General features: G+C 40.1%; 1 protein-coding gene across 1 annotated transcript; it reads left to right on the top strand.

The window, feature by feature from the left end:
* Nucleotides 1-15166: 15166 nt before the first annotated feature.
* Nucleotides 15167-20057, top strand: LOC140479717 (vascular cell adhesion protein 1-like). Its single transcript, XM_072573766.1, has 7 exons — nt 15167-15519; nt 16052-16327; nt 16712-17005; nt 17120-17386; nt 17496-17759; nt 17883-18137; nt 18229-20057. The coding sequence occupies exons 1-7, from the start codon at nt 15447-15449 to the stop codon at nt 18393-18395; spliced, it is 1596 nt and encodes a 531-aa protein (XP_072429867.1). The 5' UTR covers nt 15167-15446; the 3' UTR covers nt 18396-20057.
* The last annotated feature ends 717 nt before the right edge of the window (nt 20058-20774 follow it).

Genomic DNA, 20774 nt, shown 5'->3' with positions numbered 1-20774 from the left:
AGGAGAAAAGATTCTAAGAAAGGGATAAACCAACCTGGCTAACGCAGAAAAGACTGGATAAATTCAGAATCCAGCAAAGGAGGTCTAGAAATAAAGAGAGAGAAAATAAACTACCAGGCAAACTAGCAAGGAATATAAAAACTATCAATAAGAGTTGCTTTAAATATATAAAGAGGACGAGGGAGGTGAAAGTGAACATTGGCCCCTTAGATAATGAATCCAGGGAGACGGTAAGGGAACAAGAAACGGCAGAGGAGTTAAACAGATATTTTGCATCAGTCTTTATGGTGCAAGATAGTTTGAGCATCTCATTAACACTAAAGAATACAAGGGAGGAATTAAATACCATAATCACTAAAGACATAATATTAGCCAAATTAATGGGGCTATGGGCAGATAAGTCCCTTGGCCCTGATGGCTTGCATCCTAGGATCATAAAAGAGGTAGTTACAAAGATAGTAGATGCATTGGTTATAATTTTCCAAAAATCGTTAGAGTCTGGAAAATACGAGAAGTTTGGAAAACTGCTAATGTGACAAAAACGGAGTGAGGGAGGCAAAAAACATGTAACTTAGGCCGATTAGCCTAATATCTATTATTAGAAATGTATTGGAATCAATTATTAAGGAAGTAACAGCAGAACATTTGGAAAATCATAATCTAATCAAACAGAGGCAGTATGGTTTCATGAAAGGGAAATCATGTCTGACTACTTACCCAAACATCGTCACTTACCCAAACAGCAACACTTACCTGCCTCGGAACACTTCAACCCCAGGGCATCAATGTGGACTTCACCAATTTCTTCATTTCCCCTCCCCCCACCTTACCCTAGTTCCAATCTTCCAGCTCAGCACTGTCCTCATGACCTGTCCTACCTGCCAATCTTCCTTCCCATCTATCCGCTCCACCATCCTCTCTGATTATCACCTTCATCCCTACCTCCATCCACCTATTATACTCTTGGCTACCTTCTCCCCAGCCCCACCCCCTTCCCATTTATCTCTCCACCCTGGAGGCTCCCTGCCTTCACTCCTGATGAACGACTTTTGCCCAAAACATCGAGTTTCCTGCTCCTCGGATGCTGCCTGACCTGCTGTGCTTTTCTAGCATTACTCTAATCTAGACTCTGATCTCCAGCATCTGCAGTCCTCACTTTTGCCTAAGATTACCAAGGGGATGAAAGGTTATTAGAGGACTGCAGGAATGTAGAGATGAGACTAAAATCAGATCAGACACGATCTTATTAAATGGCAGAGCAGGCTTAATGGGCCGAATGGCCTATGCTTCTTCTTTTGTGTGTTTGTATGAATGAGGAATTTTAGCTCTAAGGAAAAATTGGATGAGCCAGGCTTATGTTTTTTTGGAAAAGATAGAGACTGAGGTGAGATTTGGTTGAGTACAAAATTATGAAGGGTCATTGGACCCGAAATGTTAACTCTGCTTTCTCTGTACAGATGCTGCCAGACCTACTGAGTTTTCCCAACAATTTCTGTTTAAATTTATGAGAGATCTAGATAGAACTGTTGGGAAGAGCCTATTTCCCTAAATGTAGAAATCAAAACAGGAGAGGGCTGCCATAGAGTTAAAATAATAGAATTAGAGGGGAGTTGAGATGCTTTTTCATCCAGAGAGTTCTGGTGACCTGGAAGTCACTGTTTGAAAGGATGATAGAGCCAGAAACCCTCAGCATGTTTAGAAAAAAAAGACTTGGAAGTGCAATTAAGTACTGTAACTACAGTCCTACAGAGCAAGAGGTAAGAAGGGTTTGACTATACACTGTTTTATGGCTAGTACAGATATAATAAGCCAAATGACCAGCCCCTATGCTGTAAATGTTGCGTTTCTTATCATCAACGGTATTCTCTCTCTGATTCCAGGCTTCTAACTTGCATTATTCCTTCATACGATGTTGGCATCATTTGACTAGACCACAATTTTCTGTTCCCAGTGCTTACCAAGCATATTATGACAAGCTCATGGCAAGCAAGGAGAAAGTGAGAACTGCAGATGCTGGAGATCAGAGTCAAAAGGTGTGGTGCTGGAAAAGCACAGCTGGTCAGGCAACATCCAAGGAGCAGAAAAGTCGATGTTTTGAACATGAGTTCTTCATCAGCTATTCCTGATGAACAGCTTATGCTTGAAACGTCAACTTTTCTATTCCTCGGATGCTGCCTGACCAGTTGTGCTTTTCCAGCACCACACTTTTTGACCCATGGCAAACAAGACTTGACTTAGACCATTTTGGCCTCAAGGGACACTTCCACTGTGCTGCAAGTCACCTAGTGCTTGCTAGATCATTTCAGAGAACAGTTAAGATTCAATTACATTGCCAAGAATCTAAAGTCACCTGTAGGTGAGGTCAGCTAAGAATGTCAGATTTTTATTTCGTAAAAGGGCATTAGTGTAAATTTTACAACAATCAGTGAGAGTTTAATGGTCAACATTAGAAAGATTTTATTAATTGAATTTAAATGTCATGTGGCATTTAATCCTTGTCTCCGGTGCATCAGTCTGTACCTCTGGATTACCATAATTCTTTGAAAAGGTAACTAGTAGGTTAGGCCAGGGAAACCCAGTGGATGTTATCTACCTAGACTTCCAAAAGGCCTTTCATAAGGTGCCTCACAGGAGGCTGCTGAGTAAGGTGAGGGCCTATGGTGTTCAAGGTGCGCTACTGGCATGGATTGAGGATTGGCTGTCTGACAGAAGGCAGAGAGTTGGGATAAAAGGCTCTTTTTCGGAATGGCAGCTGGTGACAAGCGGTGTCCCGCAGGGTTCAGTGTTGGGGCCGCAGATGTTCACATTATATATTAATGATCTGGATGAAGGGACTGGGCCATTCGCCGATGACATGAATTTAGGCGGACAGGCAGGTAGTTCTGAGGAGGCAGGGAGGCTGCAAAAAGATTTAGACAGTTTAGGAGAGTGGTCCAAGAAATGGCTGTTGAAATTCAATATGAGCAAATGCAAGGTCTTGCACTTTGGAAAAAAGAATACAGGCATGGACTATTTTCTAAACAGTGAGAAAATTCAAAAAGCCAAAGCACCAAGTAATCTGGGACAGCTAGCCCAGGGTTCACTAAAGGTTGACTTGCAAAGTGTGTCCGCGGTTAAGAAAGCAAATGTAATATTGTCATTTAGCTCAAGAAGGTTGGAATGTAAAAGCAGCAATGTACTACTGAGACTTTATAAAGCTCAGGTTAGGCCACATTTAGAATACCGTGTCCAGTTTGGGGCCCCACACCTCAGGAAGGACATACTGGCACCGGAGCGCATCCAGCGGAGATTCACATGGATGATCCCTGGAATGGTAGGCCTAACATAAGATGAACGGCTGAGGATCCTGGGATATGTATTCATTAGATTTTAGAAGGTTTAGGGGAGATCTAATAAAAACTTACAAGATAATGCATGGCTTAGAAAGGATGGACGCTGGGAATTTGTTTCCGTCAGATGGGGATACTAGGACCCGTGGGCACAGCCTTAGAATTAGAGGGGGTCAATTTAGAACGGAAATGAGACATTTCTTCAGCCAGAGAGTGTGGGCCTGTGGAATTCATTACCACGGAGTGCAGTGAATGCCGGGACGTTAAATGTCTTCAAGGCAGAGATTGATAAATTCTTAATCTCACAAGGAATTAAGGGATATGGGGAGAGTGCCGGTAAGTGGCGTTGAAACGCCCATCAGCCATGATTGCATGGTGGAGTGGACTCGATGGGCTAAATGGCCTTACTTCCACTCCTATGTCTTATGGTCTTACTGGTCTGATGACATTACCACAATGTTACTATCTCCTTCAGAAGGTAGTGATGAGTTGTCATTTTGAACTGGTACACTCTGCTGTGTATTATCAATGACACCTTTATCCAGCATTACATAAATTCAAGTTCTTCCTTCCGATTAGGTGCAAGATTGCTGCTATGTGATCAGCGATGCATGGGAGACCCTGATATATCAAGCAGATTATAAACATTGCTGAAAAGGGACAGTAAGTTGAAGATTTTGTCTTGCACTCATCAGGACGAGGACAAACGAAATAGATTTGGAAACAGGGACACCATACAGATCTCTCCACTTACCCCGAAAGTGTGCCTTGAGCTACATTCGATACTTACCACATATTGTAATATTCACTGGCATTTTGACTTTCAAATAGAATCCAATTTTAGGTGTTTAGGAAAAAAAGTCACTCCCTTCAAATTAATAAATAAGCATAATTGAAATAGTACTAACATTCTCAATTATAAGTATTGATATTTTACTTGTAGATTAACAGTCAGAAAATTTCCTTCAAAAAACACCAGCAACACTTTTCATTCTAGACACATGCATGCTATCCAAGTCATGACTTTTTCCATGAATTTAATTCCCAATGTTTTTTGGAGATTATTTATCATTGGTAGTATGTTTCTGAATAAAAATTGCACGGATCCACAGAAAGGAACAAAAACTCACTTGACCTGCAGCATATGTCCTTCACTTGTCATTATTACTCCACAAACACTCCCACCTTTTTGTCTCTGTTCACTCCTGCTGAATAAAGCAGCTGCATATTGGTGTGGCGTTACACCTTTTCTGTGTCAACAACTGGATCTCCACGCACTGTCAGAGTGAATTCTAATACAGGAAAATGCAAGATTATAATGGAACTCCATCAAATGTAAGACACTTACCAATTATGTGCTGGGTGGTTTGGTGGGCTTCTGTTTTGATATTTGGAAAAACTGACCTATTGGTTTGTGCACGGAATCACAGTCATTTTTATTGAAAGAGTGTTGATGACACTTGTTATAAACAATGTGTTCCTTTTAGGAACTGCATCACTACTTGGTGTTAATGGCTTGCTGTCACTGGCAATCAATGCTTTAGAGCACTTGCTGTCCCAGTGCTTCCTTTTCCCTACAAAGGACATTATGTTGTTTCTGAATGTGTTTCATACCAGATCTAATTTCCATTAAGTAAATAGCTTACTTTGAACAACAACATAAAATCTGCCTGGGTGTTGTTGGTGGCGGAGGTTTAGATTAGAGTGGGGCTGGAAAAAGCACAGCAGGTCAGGCAGCATCCGAGAAGCAAGAAAATCGACGTTTTGGGCAAAAGCCCTTCATCAGGAATGGAGGCAGGGAGCCTCCAGGGAGGAGACATAAATGTTGGTGGCGGAGAGCTGGGGAGAAGGTAGGGACAACAAAATTTATTTCTATTCACCTACAGTGAAATGACCCTGAAGGGAAAGTTTTAGAAGGCTGCAAAGAATGATGAAAAAAGGATAAATTGGAGTATGACAGAAAACTGTAAAGAAATATGAAAAGTTTCTACAGGTATGTACATTCACCCTTAGAGGATAAATCTTCGGGCAGTATTTTGTAAGAGTCTTCACATTGAAGACACAAAAAAAGATACCAAGTAAACTAGAAAACTAAAAGGCAAAGAGCAACATTTAAAATAGTCATTATCACCACAGAAAAACAACTAGGAAAACTATTGGGACTAAAGGCTAACACTTTCCTCGGACATGATCACCGAGATCTTAAGAGTCTGTAAAAAAAAAGTCACTGCAGAGGTGGATGATGTATTGGCCATAATAATCTTCCAAAATTCTTTCATTTCTGGAAAGGTACGAAGTAGATTGGAAAACCACAACATAACACTCTAAAGAAAAGAGGCAGACAGAAAGCAGGAAACAATAGGACACAGAGCAATAGTAGTCATTGGAAAGATGCTACAATCTTTATTTAAAAAGGGAGGAGCAGCACAATTAGAAATTCAGAATATTGTCAGGCATAATCAATATGATTTTGTGAAAGGTAAATTGTGTTTGACAAATTCACTACAGCATTTAATAAGCAGGGTAGATAAAGGGAAACCAGCATGTTTAGTGTATTTGTATTTCCAAAAAACATCTAATTAGATGAAATTTAAATGGTTAATGCACAAGATTAGAGTTCACGGTGTTGGTGGTGACATCAGCATGGATTGCAGACTGACTTCTTAACAAGAAACAATTGGAATCAATTATCCATTTTCAGGATGTCAAACAATAATAATGGAATACTACAGAAGGCAGGTGCAGCAGAAACCATAACCTATGACTTTCCCTGATTGTCTCCTCATATGCAGCCCACTTGTCCTTGTTTGAAATTAGATCACAACTATTCCACTTCTGAGTAAGTGCCTCTTTATCCTACAACTGCATATTTCCTGTATTTCCTAAAGTTGTAAAAGCTGCCATTAGCTCTCATTGAGCAAACAAACTGATCACAGCAGAAACATGACATATGCTTATTGAAGTTAAGTTTCACTATGTCTTCATTAAGTAAAAGATAATAAATTGTGCAAAAACTGTAGTTATAATTTGGAATGTACCACGGGAGTTAGGAATTGGTGCAGAGACCATTGTCAAAAGTTTTCTCAGAACCACTTTGCTCCAATTACAATAATCTTGGTGTAAGTGTAGCAGAGATCCCATTTCCACAGGAGGAGGGCTTTCACCTCAATTCTAGCAAAGGTACAGAGGCAGAATGGAAGCAGCTTATCCCCTGGCTTCTCATTGCCCTTCACCACATTATATGCTTCTTCTTTTGCTTTTATGCTGTCCCTGACTTCCCTTGTCAGACATGGTCAGACATCCTCCCTTCAGTATGCTTCTTTCTCCCAAGGATGAAGTCTTGCCAAATTACTCAAAGAAATTCCTGCCATTGCTGTTCCACTGTCTTTCCTGCGGGGCTCCTTCCCCACAGAAATCATAAGCAGGACAACTTCATTTACAGCATCTAATTTTATACTTCAAGCTGATCTCTTCTAACATAATGTGGGTTTGGAATACACCAGAGATGAAATTCTTCCAAGAAGTCACTCTCTCTTGCGGCTCACTGAATTTGAATGACATGCTTATACAGGAATAGCTTTGAATCCCAAGCAGAATGTCATGATCATCTAAATTCTTCAGTGACACTGCTCTTTACCAATTTTTTTGCAGACAAATTTGCACAGAGGAATTGCTCTCCTCTAGTCGTGACTGTCCTTTGTGGTTTCCACAGGTACCTCGCTCTTCATTTGGATGGCCAGAATCCATTGTTGAGTTACTTAGCTATCAGTTAACATTCCAAAAGTAGGTTGAGGATTAAGTTTCACAAGAGACTCTGTTGCAGTAGACATCGAAAATTGGGGCATATACCTTGTGGAAATTGTTGGAGCTGTACTATGATGTAAAAGGCTTACTCCCCAACTCCTTAACTGTTTCAAAATTTCAACATTGCCTAGCAAGGACCATAGGCAAATGGAAAGATCATCAGCCAATACTCTGACTTCAAAGAGGGCAGTATTCCCAGCTGCTTGCATTTCCCATATTGTCCATTGGTGGACTATGTCAGTTTGATTGTCAGCTTTGGCTGGATCTATGGAAATTGAATACATTCTGGAGGAAGTTGAGATTTGCAAATATGACAAGGTTTGTTGATAATTTGAAAATAATTATAGGCCTGTTTTTCCTATTGGCTTCTTGATGCATTCTTATTTGAGACTACATTCTCCCAGCTAAATGTGCAGTATCTAAACCAGTGCGCTACCATGTCCAAAAACAACCTCATGATTTAATTTCATGTTTTGTTAATAGGTGATATTGGGTTTTTATTCTATCTGGATCTCACGTGCATTCTGATGGCACACTTTGTTATTCCCTGTCAAGATTTCACTCCTTTTCTATTTTCTTCCTTTTCATTTCATCTTTTCAAATTAAAAATAACTACGTAAGTTTAGCAAGCAGTGCTGACAGATGCAGAACAGGACTCGTTGATAAGATAAGTCCATGTACTAGATAATTTTAGAAATTAAATAAACAGCACTCTGTACTTTTCCTAACACTTCCTGTATTTTATGAGGGAAAAAAACCTTTGCTAAACAAAATGTCCTTTAGGGGCTTATACTTCCTCTGAAAACATTCTTGTGTTCAATTAATTGAACAAAGCAATTGTACTCACAATTGCTCCCTGTTCCTGTTCCTGTGTACATGCATGCAAATAATATCAAGGAAAATGAATGTAACCAGACAATTTCAAAGAAAGGAACATGCACTTTCAGTTATCTCAATTTTCAAAGAATTGCAGCCTGATTTTAAAAAGAAACCAACACAATCATGGCATTTGTAGACGTCTTGGTGAATGTTTTACCATTTACATTTGTGGAGTCTTAAGGAACTGCTGCATTCTAAAGTAAGCCCTCAGTAAAGCAATGATGTAAGGCTAATTATAGAAGTGGGTCAACTATATAGCAACAATGGGATTTATTTCAGGCTAGGGTTGCTGTGGTGTTGGGTGCCAGTGGCATACCCGATACAGAAACTTTCATTTTTGGCACTTTGCCCATTTTCCAAGATTTTTTTTTAAGGAAATTATCTTTCCATACATAAACATTACAGATATTTCCAAAGCTTGATATAAAATAATATACTCCACCAAGCAGGACTGAAAAATCATCATTGCGAATCAATAATATCATAGTGTCTTAAAATACTTAAGAGGGAAATCAGGAGGGCAAAAACGGGACATGAGATAGCTTTGGCAAATAGAATTAAGGAGAATCCAAAGGGGTGTTAAAAATACAGTAAGGACAAAAGGGTAACTAGGGAGAGAATAGAGTTCCTCAAAGATCAGCAAGGCTGTGGAGCTGCAAAAAAAGGGGGAGATACTAAACGAGTACTTTGCATCGGTATTTAATGTGGAAAAGGATATGGAAAATATAGACTGTAGGGAAATAGATGGTGACACCTTGCAAAATGTCCAAATTACAGAGGAAGAAGTGCTGCATAGCTTGAAATACATAAAGGTGGATAAATTCCCAGGACCTGATCAGGTGTACCCTTGAACTCTGTGGGAAGCTAGAGAAGTGATTGCTGGGCCTCTTGCTGAGATATTTGTATCATCGATAATCACAGGTGAGGTGCCAGAAGATTGGAAGTTGGCAAACGGGGTGCCACTGTTTAAGAAGGGTGGTAAGGACAAGCTAGGGAACTATAGACCGGTGAGCCTCACGTCTGTGGTGGGCAAGTTGTTGGAGGGAATCCTGAGGGACAGGATGTACATGTATTTGGAAAGGTAAGGACTGATTAGGGATAGTCAACATGGCTTTGTGCGTGGGAAATCATGTCTTACAAACTTGATTGAGTTTTTTGAGGAAGTAACAAAGAGGATTGATGAAGGTAGAATGGTAGATGTGATCTATATGGTTTTCAGTAAGGCGTTTGACAAGGTTCCCCATGGGAGATTGATGAGCAAGGTTAGATCTCATGGAATACAGGGAGAACTAGCCATTTGGATACAAAACTGGCTCAAAGATAGAAGACAGGGGGTGGTGGTGGAGGGTAGTTTTTCAGACTGGAGGCCTGTGACCAGTGGAGTGTTGAGTCCTCTATTTTTTGTCATTTACATAAATGATTTGGATGCGAGGCAGCAGTGCTAACCACTGTGCCACAGTTATCTTCACATAGGCATTAAACCATTTAAAATTTCTTAATTTCATCCTTTGCATCACTTCATCTCTTCTTCTTTCTGCAGCTGATATGCAGCAGTTTCTGTTGGATAGCTCAGGTCCTTAACGGTTTTGAGAGACTCCTGGAACTCAGCAGTTGGAGAAGACCTTGGTCCTCCGCAGTTGGGCTGGCCTTGGTTTGTAAAACCAAAAGGCTGTGGAATTAATAACAAATTATATTTGTTCTAACTTTTTATTTTTTAAATATATAATTTATGTAATTAAATAGTGCTGTTTTTGTGGCAACTTATACACATTTTGCTGTATTTTCACAAATGCAAGTAATAATAAATTTCTATTCATCTGAATATAATTAATGACCCAGCCTCACCAGCCGTCTGCAGTAAGGAATTCCACAGATTCACTACCCTCAGAAGAAATTCTTCCTCATCTATCTTAAATGTGAGATCCCTTACTGACATCAAGGCCTCTGCTCCTAGCCTCTCTCACAAGGGGAAACAATCTTTCTGCATCTTCCCTATCAAGTCCCTGAAGAATCTTGTTATGCTTCAATAAGGTTGCCTTGATTCTTCTATATTCCAACAAGTGCAGGCCCAATCTATTCAATCAATCTTCATAAGACAGTCTCTCCATATTTGGTATTAGTTGAGAGAAGGTTCACTTGGGTAGCTGCGATGCCAGTATGTCTTGCCTTATAAGGGACCCAAAATGGTTCACAGTATTCCAGCTTTGGTCTGACTAGTGCCTGTATAGTTTTAGTAAAATCTATGTTTATACTTCATTTCCTTTGAAATAAAAAGCAACATTCCATTTGCCTTTCCCATTACCCACTGAACTTGTATACTAGCTTTTTGTGACTGCAAAACAATGATTCTCAAATCCCTCTGTTCCATAGCTTTCTGTAGTCTTTCTCCAGTTAAATAAAACAGAGCTCCTCTATTCTTCCTGCCATAATTCAAACCTCACATTTCCCCACATACATGCCATCTATCAAGTTTTTTTTTGCCCACTTAACCTGTCTACGTCCTGCCACAGACTGTTGGTATCATATGTCACTCACTACATGCCTTCCCACCTATTTTTGCATCATCTGCAAATTTTCTCCTTCAACAGGACCTACAGGTTCACAGTGTGAGGGGAGAAATACCAGGGACTGTCAGTTTCACTACTGAGATCAAGGTTTACATGCCTGGATCATTCCAAGAAGGAGTAGGTCACCTTACATTCCCTCACCATTACATGTGGGTGGTGACAGAGGCCCTGTGGACAACAAAAATGATTCATGACTCTCTACCCAGTAAGAAGCCAGACAAATAGATAGGTGGTGTTGCCAGGGAAGTGGGAATCCCAACAGAGTGGAGAGCTGTCAATTGAATGAACATGGCTCTGTGGCCCCACATATGTTAATGGGAAAACCATCAGATCCACAAAGCCTTTTTCTCATTTACATATAATGATCATGTTAATTATTTCATAGTGGTAATGAGCAACACACCGGCAGAAACCATAATGCCCTCATCTTGAGACAGTCCATCACTCCCAATGTCTTTAATCACCATGAGGAGCCAAGAAGTGGCTACATTTACATGTCCTGTATGGCTGATGATTTCTTTTACTGTCTGACCAGGTGAGAACAGCAGGCCTAGACTGAGTGTTATGGTCCTACCAGGAACACCAAGGAGGACACCATTGTCATTCTCAAGCAATGCCTCAGCTGACTGTGCTTGCTGGAGGGATTCCCCAAGTTCATATTGGTCTGCTGTGTTCCTGATAATCTGCCATATGGAGGCTACCTCAGTAAAGGGAGGAAGAGGTGGAGGAGGTTGAAGCAGTATAGCCAAGTGGGACTCCTCCTCTCTGGTCAGTCTGTCCATGAATACCTATTGTAGCTCCAGTTCATGATCTCTTCACCATTCCTCGTCTTCTCATCTATTCACAGTGGCCTGACAGAGCATTCTCTTGGTCAAAATCCTTAAATGTAAACCATGAACAAAAAGTTTTCCAAAAGAACTTTATGCAACAACATATTTAATTCTATGTAGAAGAATTAACCATTTACACTTACACAATCCCTTACTACCTGTCTTATGGGTTGCTGTGTCCATCCGGGTGCTTCCATGTACCAAAGGCTGCAGCAGTAGTGGTGAAAGGTCGGCTGGCTCACTCTAAAGAGACTGAAGGTGACCTTGCAGAATGACCTCAACCTGCTCTGGATCTTGAGAGTTGGGCTTCAGACTGCACCATCTTAGGCTAAGCAGCAGCAGCAGTCTGGGGTGACTGTCTGACAGGAAACAAGAAAAACACTGCATGGACACAGAGTGACACTGGTGGAACACAGATGCTGTCACCATGAGAGAGGACAGCAGATTTGTGTTTCACATTGTCCCACTGTCCAAACAGAAAAAGATCATGCATTTATATAGCACCTTTCAAAATTTCAGAATGTCCCAAAGTATTTTACAACTCATTAAATAATTTGAAACGAAATATGGCAGTCAATTTTCATACAATGAATCCTCACCAATACCTATGTGATAGTGAGTAAATAACCTATTATGTGCTGTTGGGGTTACAGACATTGACCAGGTCTCGAGAATATTCTGCACCTCTTCAAAATAGTGCCATTGAATTTTATTTTTACATAATCACATTTAAAACCAACCAAATGGAGGACCACATACAGAATGACATCATTATGTTAGAATGCAATGTTCAGGGGTTCAGGGTTAGGTGCGGGTTGGGGAATTGTACAAATTGAATTGTTCTGCAGTCAGTGCCAAGGCAGGGCAAGTATGAAATCCTTGACAGCTGGAGTACAGTTTTATCACATCACCTCGGAAGGTGATGGCATAGTGATAAAGTCGCTGGACTCATACTCCAGAACCCGAGGTAGATGTTTTGGGGACAGAGGTATGAATCCCACCTTGGCAGTTGGTGAAATTGGAATTCAATAAAAAAGCTAGCCTAACAGTGATCATGAAACCACAGTTGATTGTTGTAAAAGAAAAACCCTTCTGATTCATTCATGCCTTTGAGGGAAGGAGATCTGGCATGCATATGACTGAAAACCCTTAACTGTCCTCTAGGCAATTAAGGATGCCGACCTGACTAGTATCACCCATATCCTGTAAATGAACAATTTAAAAAAAACTTCCGCACAAATGCAGGGGCATTCTGGCAACTGTAAAATAATGCATGTACTTTTCTTTTTTTATTCCTGTTTTTGTATCTAAGATTTGTGCCTAGGTACTTTTTACTTAAGATTGCGCATAAAAAGGGGACATTGTCAGACTTTTCACTTTACTCCTGTACTTGAGTACACATGACAATAAAGGAAATTCTAATACACGAATTTGAAACTCTGTGAAAATGGTTCCATGCATTGGAAACATACTCTATTTATGCATTCACACATGATGGTCTCAGGTTAACACTAATATCAAACTCATCAGATCCTGAAGCACCATATTAGAGTGTCACCCTGGGACTTGAACTCTTAATCTTCTAACATCACATGTGTACTAGAATTGAGCTATAGCTGAAGACTTGCACATTATTTTACACAGTATTTCATGCTACTATAGTAGAGAGGGTGGTGTTGCCTTTGAGTAGAGCAATCAGATTTTCAAAGTCAAAACCATGGGAAATTGATGATTGATGTATCGATGGCAGGAGTCTGGGAGAGGGGCCATTGGAGGTCATGTGATGATATCCCCTGGAACAAGTCCAGCCAGAGTTGGTAACCCTATTCCAGAGTTCATTTAAAAACACCTCATCAGTAGTGGAGACATTGGCACCAAATAAATAGTGTTAACTCTCTTGATTGATTTATTATTGTGAGATGTACCGAGATACAGTGAAAAGAGTTGTTTTGCGTGCTATATAGGCAGATGGTACAATATAAAGTGCATTAGGTTAGCAGAACAGAGTGCATAAGGTGCAGAGAGAGATTAACATTAACATTTGAGACGTCTGTTCAAAAGTCTGATAACAGCAGGGATGAAGCTGTTCTTGAATCTGTTAATACATGTATTCAAAATTTTATATCTTCTGCCCAATGGAAGAGAGTATAACCAGGGTGGAAGAGGTCTTTGATTATGTTGGTTGCTTTTCTAATGCAGTGGGAAGTGTGGATAGAGTCAATGGATGGAAGGCTGGTTTGCATGATGAACTGGGCTGCGCTCATGACTCTCTGTAGTTTCTTGCAGTCTTGAATAGATCAAGGGGACTTTTGGGAAAAGAGAGACATGTCCACTGCAGGTAATGAAATGTTTTGAAATGGGCTTTCATAGGAAGAAGGATAAAATTTCTCACAGATTTTCTGCACGTCAGGCCCAGTTTATAGTTCATAAAAAGAGAGAAGATGAAAACTGAGCTATTTGAAATATTTTTAGCTGATTGTCAGGATTTTAATGAAAATCCAAGAATGGCTTGGCAACATCATCTGTCACCCTACCTATGAACATTGGATTAACAAATAGGGTGAGCTGTTCTTACCCTTTTTTGCACAGTTTATGTTACGACTAAGAATTGCAATGATTTGTTGACACACCAGCTCACAATTTTAGGGAATGATATAGAAGTCTAAGAACGTATTTGATTTAGGAACAGTGAAGATTGATGTCTTGGGCTAGGAATGCAGTCAATTACTTCTATTTACTGCAAAACCTCTCTTGAAGGAAGGGAACAGTTAAATGTACTCCCAAATACTACCACAATTAGACTGGATGTTCCTAATTATTTTATTTACAGGGCGACATATTAAAGTTGAATAAAACTTAATTAATTCTTACGTTCTTACTCAATAATTTAAGGAGTATTCTGTAATTCATTCGAAAGATTAAGTGAGCGTTGATGGGAAGGAAGTATTTTGCTTTGGGTATAAGTACATATGTGGTCTTTGTGTTCGTGGAACATCAATCCAGTCTTAGGCAAAAGGTAGGCAGCAGAGACACATTAATCATCTGTAGTCACTTTCCTCTCCTCCACTCTGCTTAGATTAGATTACAGTGTGGAAACAGGCCCTTTGGCCCATCAAGTCCACACCAACCCTCTGAAGAGCAACCCACCCAGTTCCTTGAACTGAGAGAATATGCTTCACCATGGCTGCTTACAATTGCCCCCTTTCTATTTCTCTCCTCCACTGATGACTTGCAGGCAGTGGAATGTCCCAATGGTGCCATCTACCCTACTTGCCAATTTCCTGGCAGCTGTGCAAAATCCTAGTGCTGTGTTGACCCATGCTTCTCTTTAGAGCAATTTCAACTGGAAAGCAACAAGGAGATGAAGCCTTATTTGATATCGTTTACTCCAGTCCAGTGCCCAATAACAGCTGCAGCACTCTGCACTAAGGACGTGTTCTCTTTCTAAAAAACAACTAAGTTTCACAATGGCTAAGCTGACTGCCATAGTGCAGTGGAACAGGCTTGGTTTGCTCTCTCATTATGAGGTTCTACCTGGGACCCAAGTGTTGCATTGGGAAGGCAAAAGTCTGTGAGGTGAATTCCATGTCTTAAAATCTGATGATCAGAAATAAAAATGGTTCTATACCCTTATGAGCCACTTAACTCAATTTTAATCGCTGCTGAACAAAAATGTATCCTTAAATTATTCCCTAAGGCTCCACATCACTGCCTCATATCAGATACCGGGCACTTTGAAGTTTAGTTTTTTAATCGTTGCATCTCTTATTTGCACGCAGTTTCTTAATATTTTCGTTGGCGAATTCTCCTGTTTGATTTTGGCTCCACGAATCTGGTGGAAGTTCCCAGAACCTAATTAGACAAAGCAGAAGGGGATGTTGGATCAGGTGATTGGGAATTTCTTTTTACTGCAGCGGGAAATTCCCAAGTCAGCAAACAGCTCTATAAAACGGGAGGACGAAGCACACTGCACTGCTGAGAGTTTCTTCGTGGTTAGTAGTGATAAACGGTGCACATCAGAGGCTTGAACTGAGAGAATGCTCTTCACCATGGCTGCTCGAACCTCACATCTGTATTTTGTACTGACTCTCAAATTCCTGCTCACAACGGGTAAGTTCTGGATTCGATTTCTATTTCACGTTATTCTGTTTTTAACAAGTCATTATTGTTAGCTCATTATTAAAACAAAACGCCTGTTTTGGCTTCCGTCTGCTTATGTGCAAAATTCATTTGTGAACTTCAAAAAAGTGTACGGTTCAAATCCGTAAACGTTAAATGGTTGAAAACTTTAGATACATTTTGTAATTTTTGAAAGATTTGCATTTGCAAACTTCTCTAACGTACATTAAATTTTGAACTTTTAACTGGAACGTGTAAACTTCTGACAAAGTTGGAAGTTTTTGTTACAGGTGTACTTCAGTTTATAAACTATTTATTTTATTTTAAACTTTTAAAAACTAAATATGTATACCTTCTAAAATAAACGTTTGATAAATCTGGAAGGCTGCTTACATAAAGTTGAAAGACTACTTATAAGTTTGTAATTTTTAAAAATTCTGTTAAACTTTTAAAAAGTAAATATGTATTTTTAATTTTTTTTATATAAAAAAAGTTCCTAAATTCCTTGCCTCTCTTCACACAGTGTGTAGCTTCCAAATACAGCTGCAGCCGGAGTCCTTGCCATGGATCCGGGTAGGCCAGGAGCTAGTACTGAGGTGTGAAAGTAAGGAGTGTCCCTCACCTAGCTTCAGTTGGAGAACAGGAATCGACAAACCTCTCGGGGGTAAGGTGAACACCCAAGGCTCCGTGTCTACCCTCACCTTTTCCCCGGTGACTCGTCAGAACGAGAACACGTTCATCTGCGTCGCAACCTGCGGCGATCAGAAGAAACAGAAGTCCCGGGAGGTGAACGTTTATTGTGAGTGTTTACCTTTGTCTTTTGCTTGTCTGGGTTTGGCTGTCGCTGATATTTGCTTAAAACGTTTAAGCTTTCCCTAGTTTCAGAGCTCACGTGGTGCACTGGCAGGAGGGTCTGGTTCCAAGTTTTACCTGCTCCAGAAATTAATAACATCTCAGAACAGAATGATTGAAAGGAAAACAGTTGTACTCTGGGTGATTTTTACTTAAAAGTACGAATTTTAAATTGTCTGCAGTTTCAGAACTGTTTTCTGGGTGTGTTGGTGACTGACTGACTGGGCTTTTGTAAGATTTGGGAGATATGGATGGCCTGTCATGAGGGATGCTGTCAGACTGTGGGTTCTTTTAACTGAGAGTGACCTCAAACTTCTCCTTGTAACTGCAGCTTTCCCAGATGCACTGATCCTGGAGACCGTCGGAACATTGGAAGTGGGCAAGAAGAGCACTGTGACCTGCACCGTGCCTGATGTTTATCCCCCAGGCAGAGTGGAGGTCAAGTTGATGAAAGGAAAAACAATCCTGGCTGAAAAGCAGCACTTTGAGGAAGATAGGATTACCCTCAGCAATGAACTGATCCCTACCCTTGATGATTCAGGTCAGGAGATCACCTGCCAGGCTCAGTTCTACATACAGAAGATCTCAAAATCTTTGGAGGGCAAGTTAACACTACAGGTCCTGTGTAAGTACCCAGGCAGATAATTCACCATCACATTCAATAGTGTGCCGATGGGTTCAAATAGGTTCAACCTGCTCTTACTGCATGAACTGAAATCTCTCTCTCTCCCCTCCATAGATGCTCCGAGAATGACAGAAATTTCTGTAACGCCATCTGCCACAGTGAGAGAGGGTCAGGATCTCCAGCTGACCTGTACTGCTCAGAGCAAGCCCACTGCCAGCTTTGTGTGGAGCAAACTGTCAGCCCAGGGCTGGTCACTCATTGCCCAGAATAAATCCACTCTGCAGCTGCCCAAAGCCCAGCTTACAGACTCCGGAATCTATCGCTGTGAAGCCAACAACAGGCTAGGGCAGGAGGCCAAACAAGTGCAGATTCACGTTCTCAGTAAGTGCAGCTTATTTCTCTTTGCAGTGCTCTGCACACCAATTCACTGATGTTGGCTTCGCGCACTCTCTTGCTATTCACTAACTTCACTCGGCGTCTCTCTACACAGCTGCCCCCAGAAATACTCACCTCACAATCAGTCCCTCCGTCGTGAAGGAAGGACAGCGTGTCACTATTACTTGCACCAGCCACTCGAACCCCTCTGCTCAGATTGTACTGAGCAAGAAGACAGAAAGTGGACAGAAAAATCTGCATGCAAAGAATGGAACATTTATAATTGATGCAGCTCAATCTAGTGATGAAGGGCAGTATGAATGTGAGGCCAGGAATGATCTGGGAATACAGATCCAGAACACAGAACTCATTGTTCAAGGTTTGTCAAGAAATTGGTGAACATGTTACAAAATATCTGACTTTTTGGAAAGTTAATGATTTTCACACAAAATTTTACACAAATTTTATTAATGAGAATATAACTTTATTCCTTACTCCACAGTTCTGACTGTTTGGGTTCATCCTTCCAATTTGGTCAATGAGGGTGAGAATGTCACCATTGGCTGCACTGTTCACAGCAATTTCTCTGCAAATTTCACCTGGAAAAAAATGGAGAACAACAGTGAAACCATTTTGCCTTCCACGAACGACTCCTTTTCCATCCTTCAAATAACTCAAAGTGATGCTGGACACTATATAGTCGAAGTAGTCAATGAATTGGGGAATCAAACAGGAACTGTGAACATACACGTTAATGGCAAGTAAAACATAATTTCTGTATGTAATTGTGGGTGTGTGGTGTATTACTGAAATATGTTTCTAAATATAGTCTCCATATCTCTCCTCAGAAACAAAGCTAAGCGCTCCCATTGCTGAGAAACCAAGGGGAATTCTAGAAACGGCATGTGTAGGCGCTTCACTTGGTTCTGCAGGATTATTACTTGGTATGACATATTATATCTATCGCAGAAGTAACTGCAAGGGATCGTACAAGATGGCAACACAGCAGGTCTAGTGAAGAAATAAAGGACTGGGTGAATTAATATTCCTATTGCATTGACTGTTAAATCTTCTGGCTCTGCTGTGAGAAGCAGGTTGGTGGGCCGGAAGATGAATTTTTAATTATCCAGGAACTTGAACTAAGTGACTAGATTAGATTACTTACAGTGTGGAAACAGGCCCTTTGGCCCAACAAGTCCACACCGACCCACTGCAGTGCAACCCACCCATACATTTACAGGCAATTTAGCATGGCCAATTCACTTGACCTGCACATCTTTGGACTGTGGGAGGAAACCAGAGCACACCCACACAGACACAGGGAGAATGTGCAAACTCCACACAGTCAGTTGCCTGAGGCAGGAATTGAACCCAGGTCTCTGGCGCTGTGAGACTTTTGTTCACTTCAATTACTTTTGTTCACTTCAAAAAGCTTTAACAGATAATTCAAATAATACAACTTCAGAACACAAAGTTAATTTTATCACAGTTGCTAATCTTCATGTGACACTTGCAGAATTATGAAAATAATTCATTTCCAAGATGATGGATAAGATTTAATGACACTTTGGGTGATATGAAGTATAGATGGTCCCTGTCATATGAATGCAATTCAATCGCATTACCAACAGCTGGCATCCAGAGAATGAAAGGCAAAGATGACTTGAACTTAAGACACTTTATTGTAAATATTTTTCAGATTTCTTTACCTAAGTAGTTGTAATATTTATTAATTGTAGTGTATATTATGTTGATAGTAAAGCTGTACAAACAATTCACTCTAAAATAGTCACTGGCAATTACAAATGACTGTGGTAACTACCTATAGACAGCAGATACCCATTCAGACTCCTAACACTTGATAATCAAGTAGATATGGTTGCTGAATGATGTTAGATTCAATGTTCATTCCACTATCAAGTAGGCCTGGTACATACAGGTGACAGTAATCCCCAGTTTATACTAAAATAACTGCAATAATAATTCGGGCAGCTGCAGACTAATGTTGTAGACAAACTCTATTGAGAGGTTGGATTACTGCAGCACAACCTACCAACATACTGAGGGCCAATTCTACAAACAGATTCAGACGTACAGATCCAGGTCACTGTCCACTATGGCTGAATCCAGGCACCGACTGCTGTGTTGAGCTTGGGTAATATGCTGGTTTGTGACACTGTGTTGGGGTGGAATCAAACTCTAAAGCCGGGACTAGAAAGCATGACTTATAGATGACAAAATAAATCAAACTCAGTTTATCCTGCAGTCTGCTTTGGTTAATTCAAAGCTTTCTTTGAATTATCCAGGAACTTGAACTAATCAACTTAATAAAAACAGCAAGTACTTTTGTTCACTTCAAAGAACTTTAACAGGTAATTCAATAATACAACTTCAGAAAACAAAGTTAATTTTATCACAGTTGCTAGCCTTCATATGACACTTGCAGAAATGTGAAAATAATTGGTTTGTAAAATGCTGGATAAGACTTTAGTGCCACCTTGGGTGATATAAAAGTTTTTGTTGCATCTACTTCTGCACATCTGTGAAAGAATCACCAAATTGTCTTATTGTTTTATTGCTTCCAAAGATGATTCAATATCTAGAACTACCTAGTGTACAGCAGTTTATACTGGTTGACAATTGTGTTTTTAATAAAATGAATTATTTTAAAAAATAACTTTTTGCTGGTGATGTTTAGTGTGAATGCTGCTCATCTGGGAGTCAAATGTAAGATCAACAATGTTACTTTTCTAGTCCTAACAATACTGGAGGAGCACAAAAAGAAATTGCTGCTGGAAAAAGGCATATTTGGGAGAATCTGCAATCCTTGCACTAATGGAAAAAAACACAAAAAGTAACTAGGGACTAAAAGGAAGTAACTAAAAGGAAATAAGTGAGGAGAGTCATAAAGGCGCACAGCAATAGAGAGAAAAGCACAAGGGATAAAGGAAGAATAACAGGGAGAAATACTTTTACTGACCTTCGGCAAAAGCATGATCTACTTTTGAAAGAATTAAATAAGTGACAAAAGCTAATGGAATATTAGAATTTACAGACAAATGAGATATGTATTACTTTGAACTCATTGCTCTCAGAAAGCAATTCGGTAGAGAAGGAGCAGCACAGATGCACTAACATGCTGCCTCTGAAGAGGAAGCAAGAATTGAAAGAATTATAAGAATTCAACAGAAGGCACTTGAAATCATGAACAGTGAGACACAGTATACAGAAACTGGTAGTTTCCTGTGATTAAAGAACTTGGAAAAGGAACAAGTAAATTCCAGATTGTATGACAGATTTAGGACAAAAAGTGTTGTTAAAACATTTAAACCGCGCTGTTGGAATCAGTGATTAAAGCAGAATTCACAGCAATAATTAAAATTGGGTTAGGCAG

This window comes from Chiloscyllium punctatum, chromosome 7 (assembly GCF_047496795.1).
Source record: "Chiloscyllium punctatum isolate Juve2018m chromosome 7, sChiPun1.3, whole genome shotgun sequence".
Classification (NCBI taxonomy): Eukaryota; Metazoa; Chordata; class Chondrichthyes; order Orectolobiformes; family Hemiscylliidae; genus Chiloscyllium; species Chiloscyllium punctatum.
Note: the sequence above shows the minus strand (reverse complement) of the source record. Positions and strands in the feature narration are given on the sequence as shown.

Coding starts and splice junctions, on each gene's coding strand:
- LOC140479717 (XM_072573766.1), top strand. CDS start 15,447: ATGCTCTTCACCATGGCTGCTCGAACCTCACATCTGTATTTTGTACTG. Junction 15,520..16,051: donor CAAATTCCTGCTCACAACGG/GTAAGTTCTGGA, acceptor CTCTTCACACAG/TGTGTAGCTTCCAAATACAG. Junction 16,328..16,711: donor CCGGGAGGTGAACGTTTATT/GTGAGTGTTTAC, acceptor TTGTAACTGCAG/CTTTCCCAGATGCACTGATC.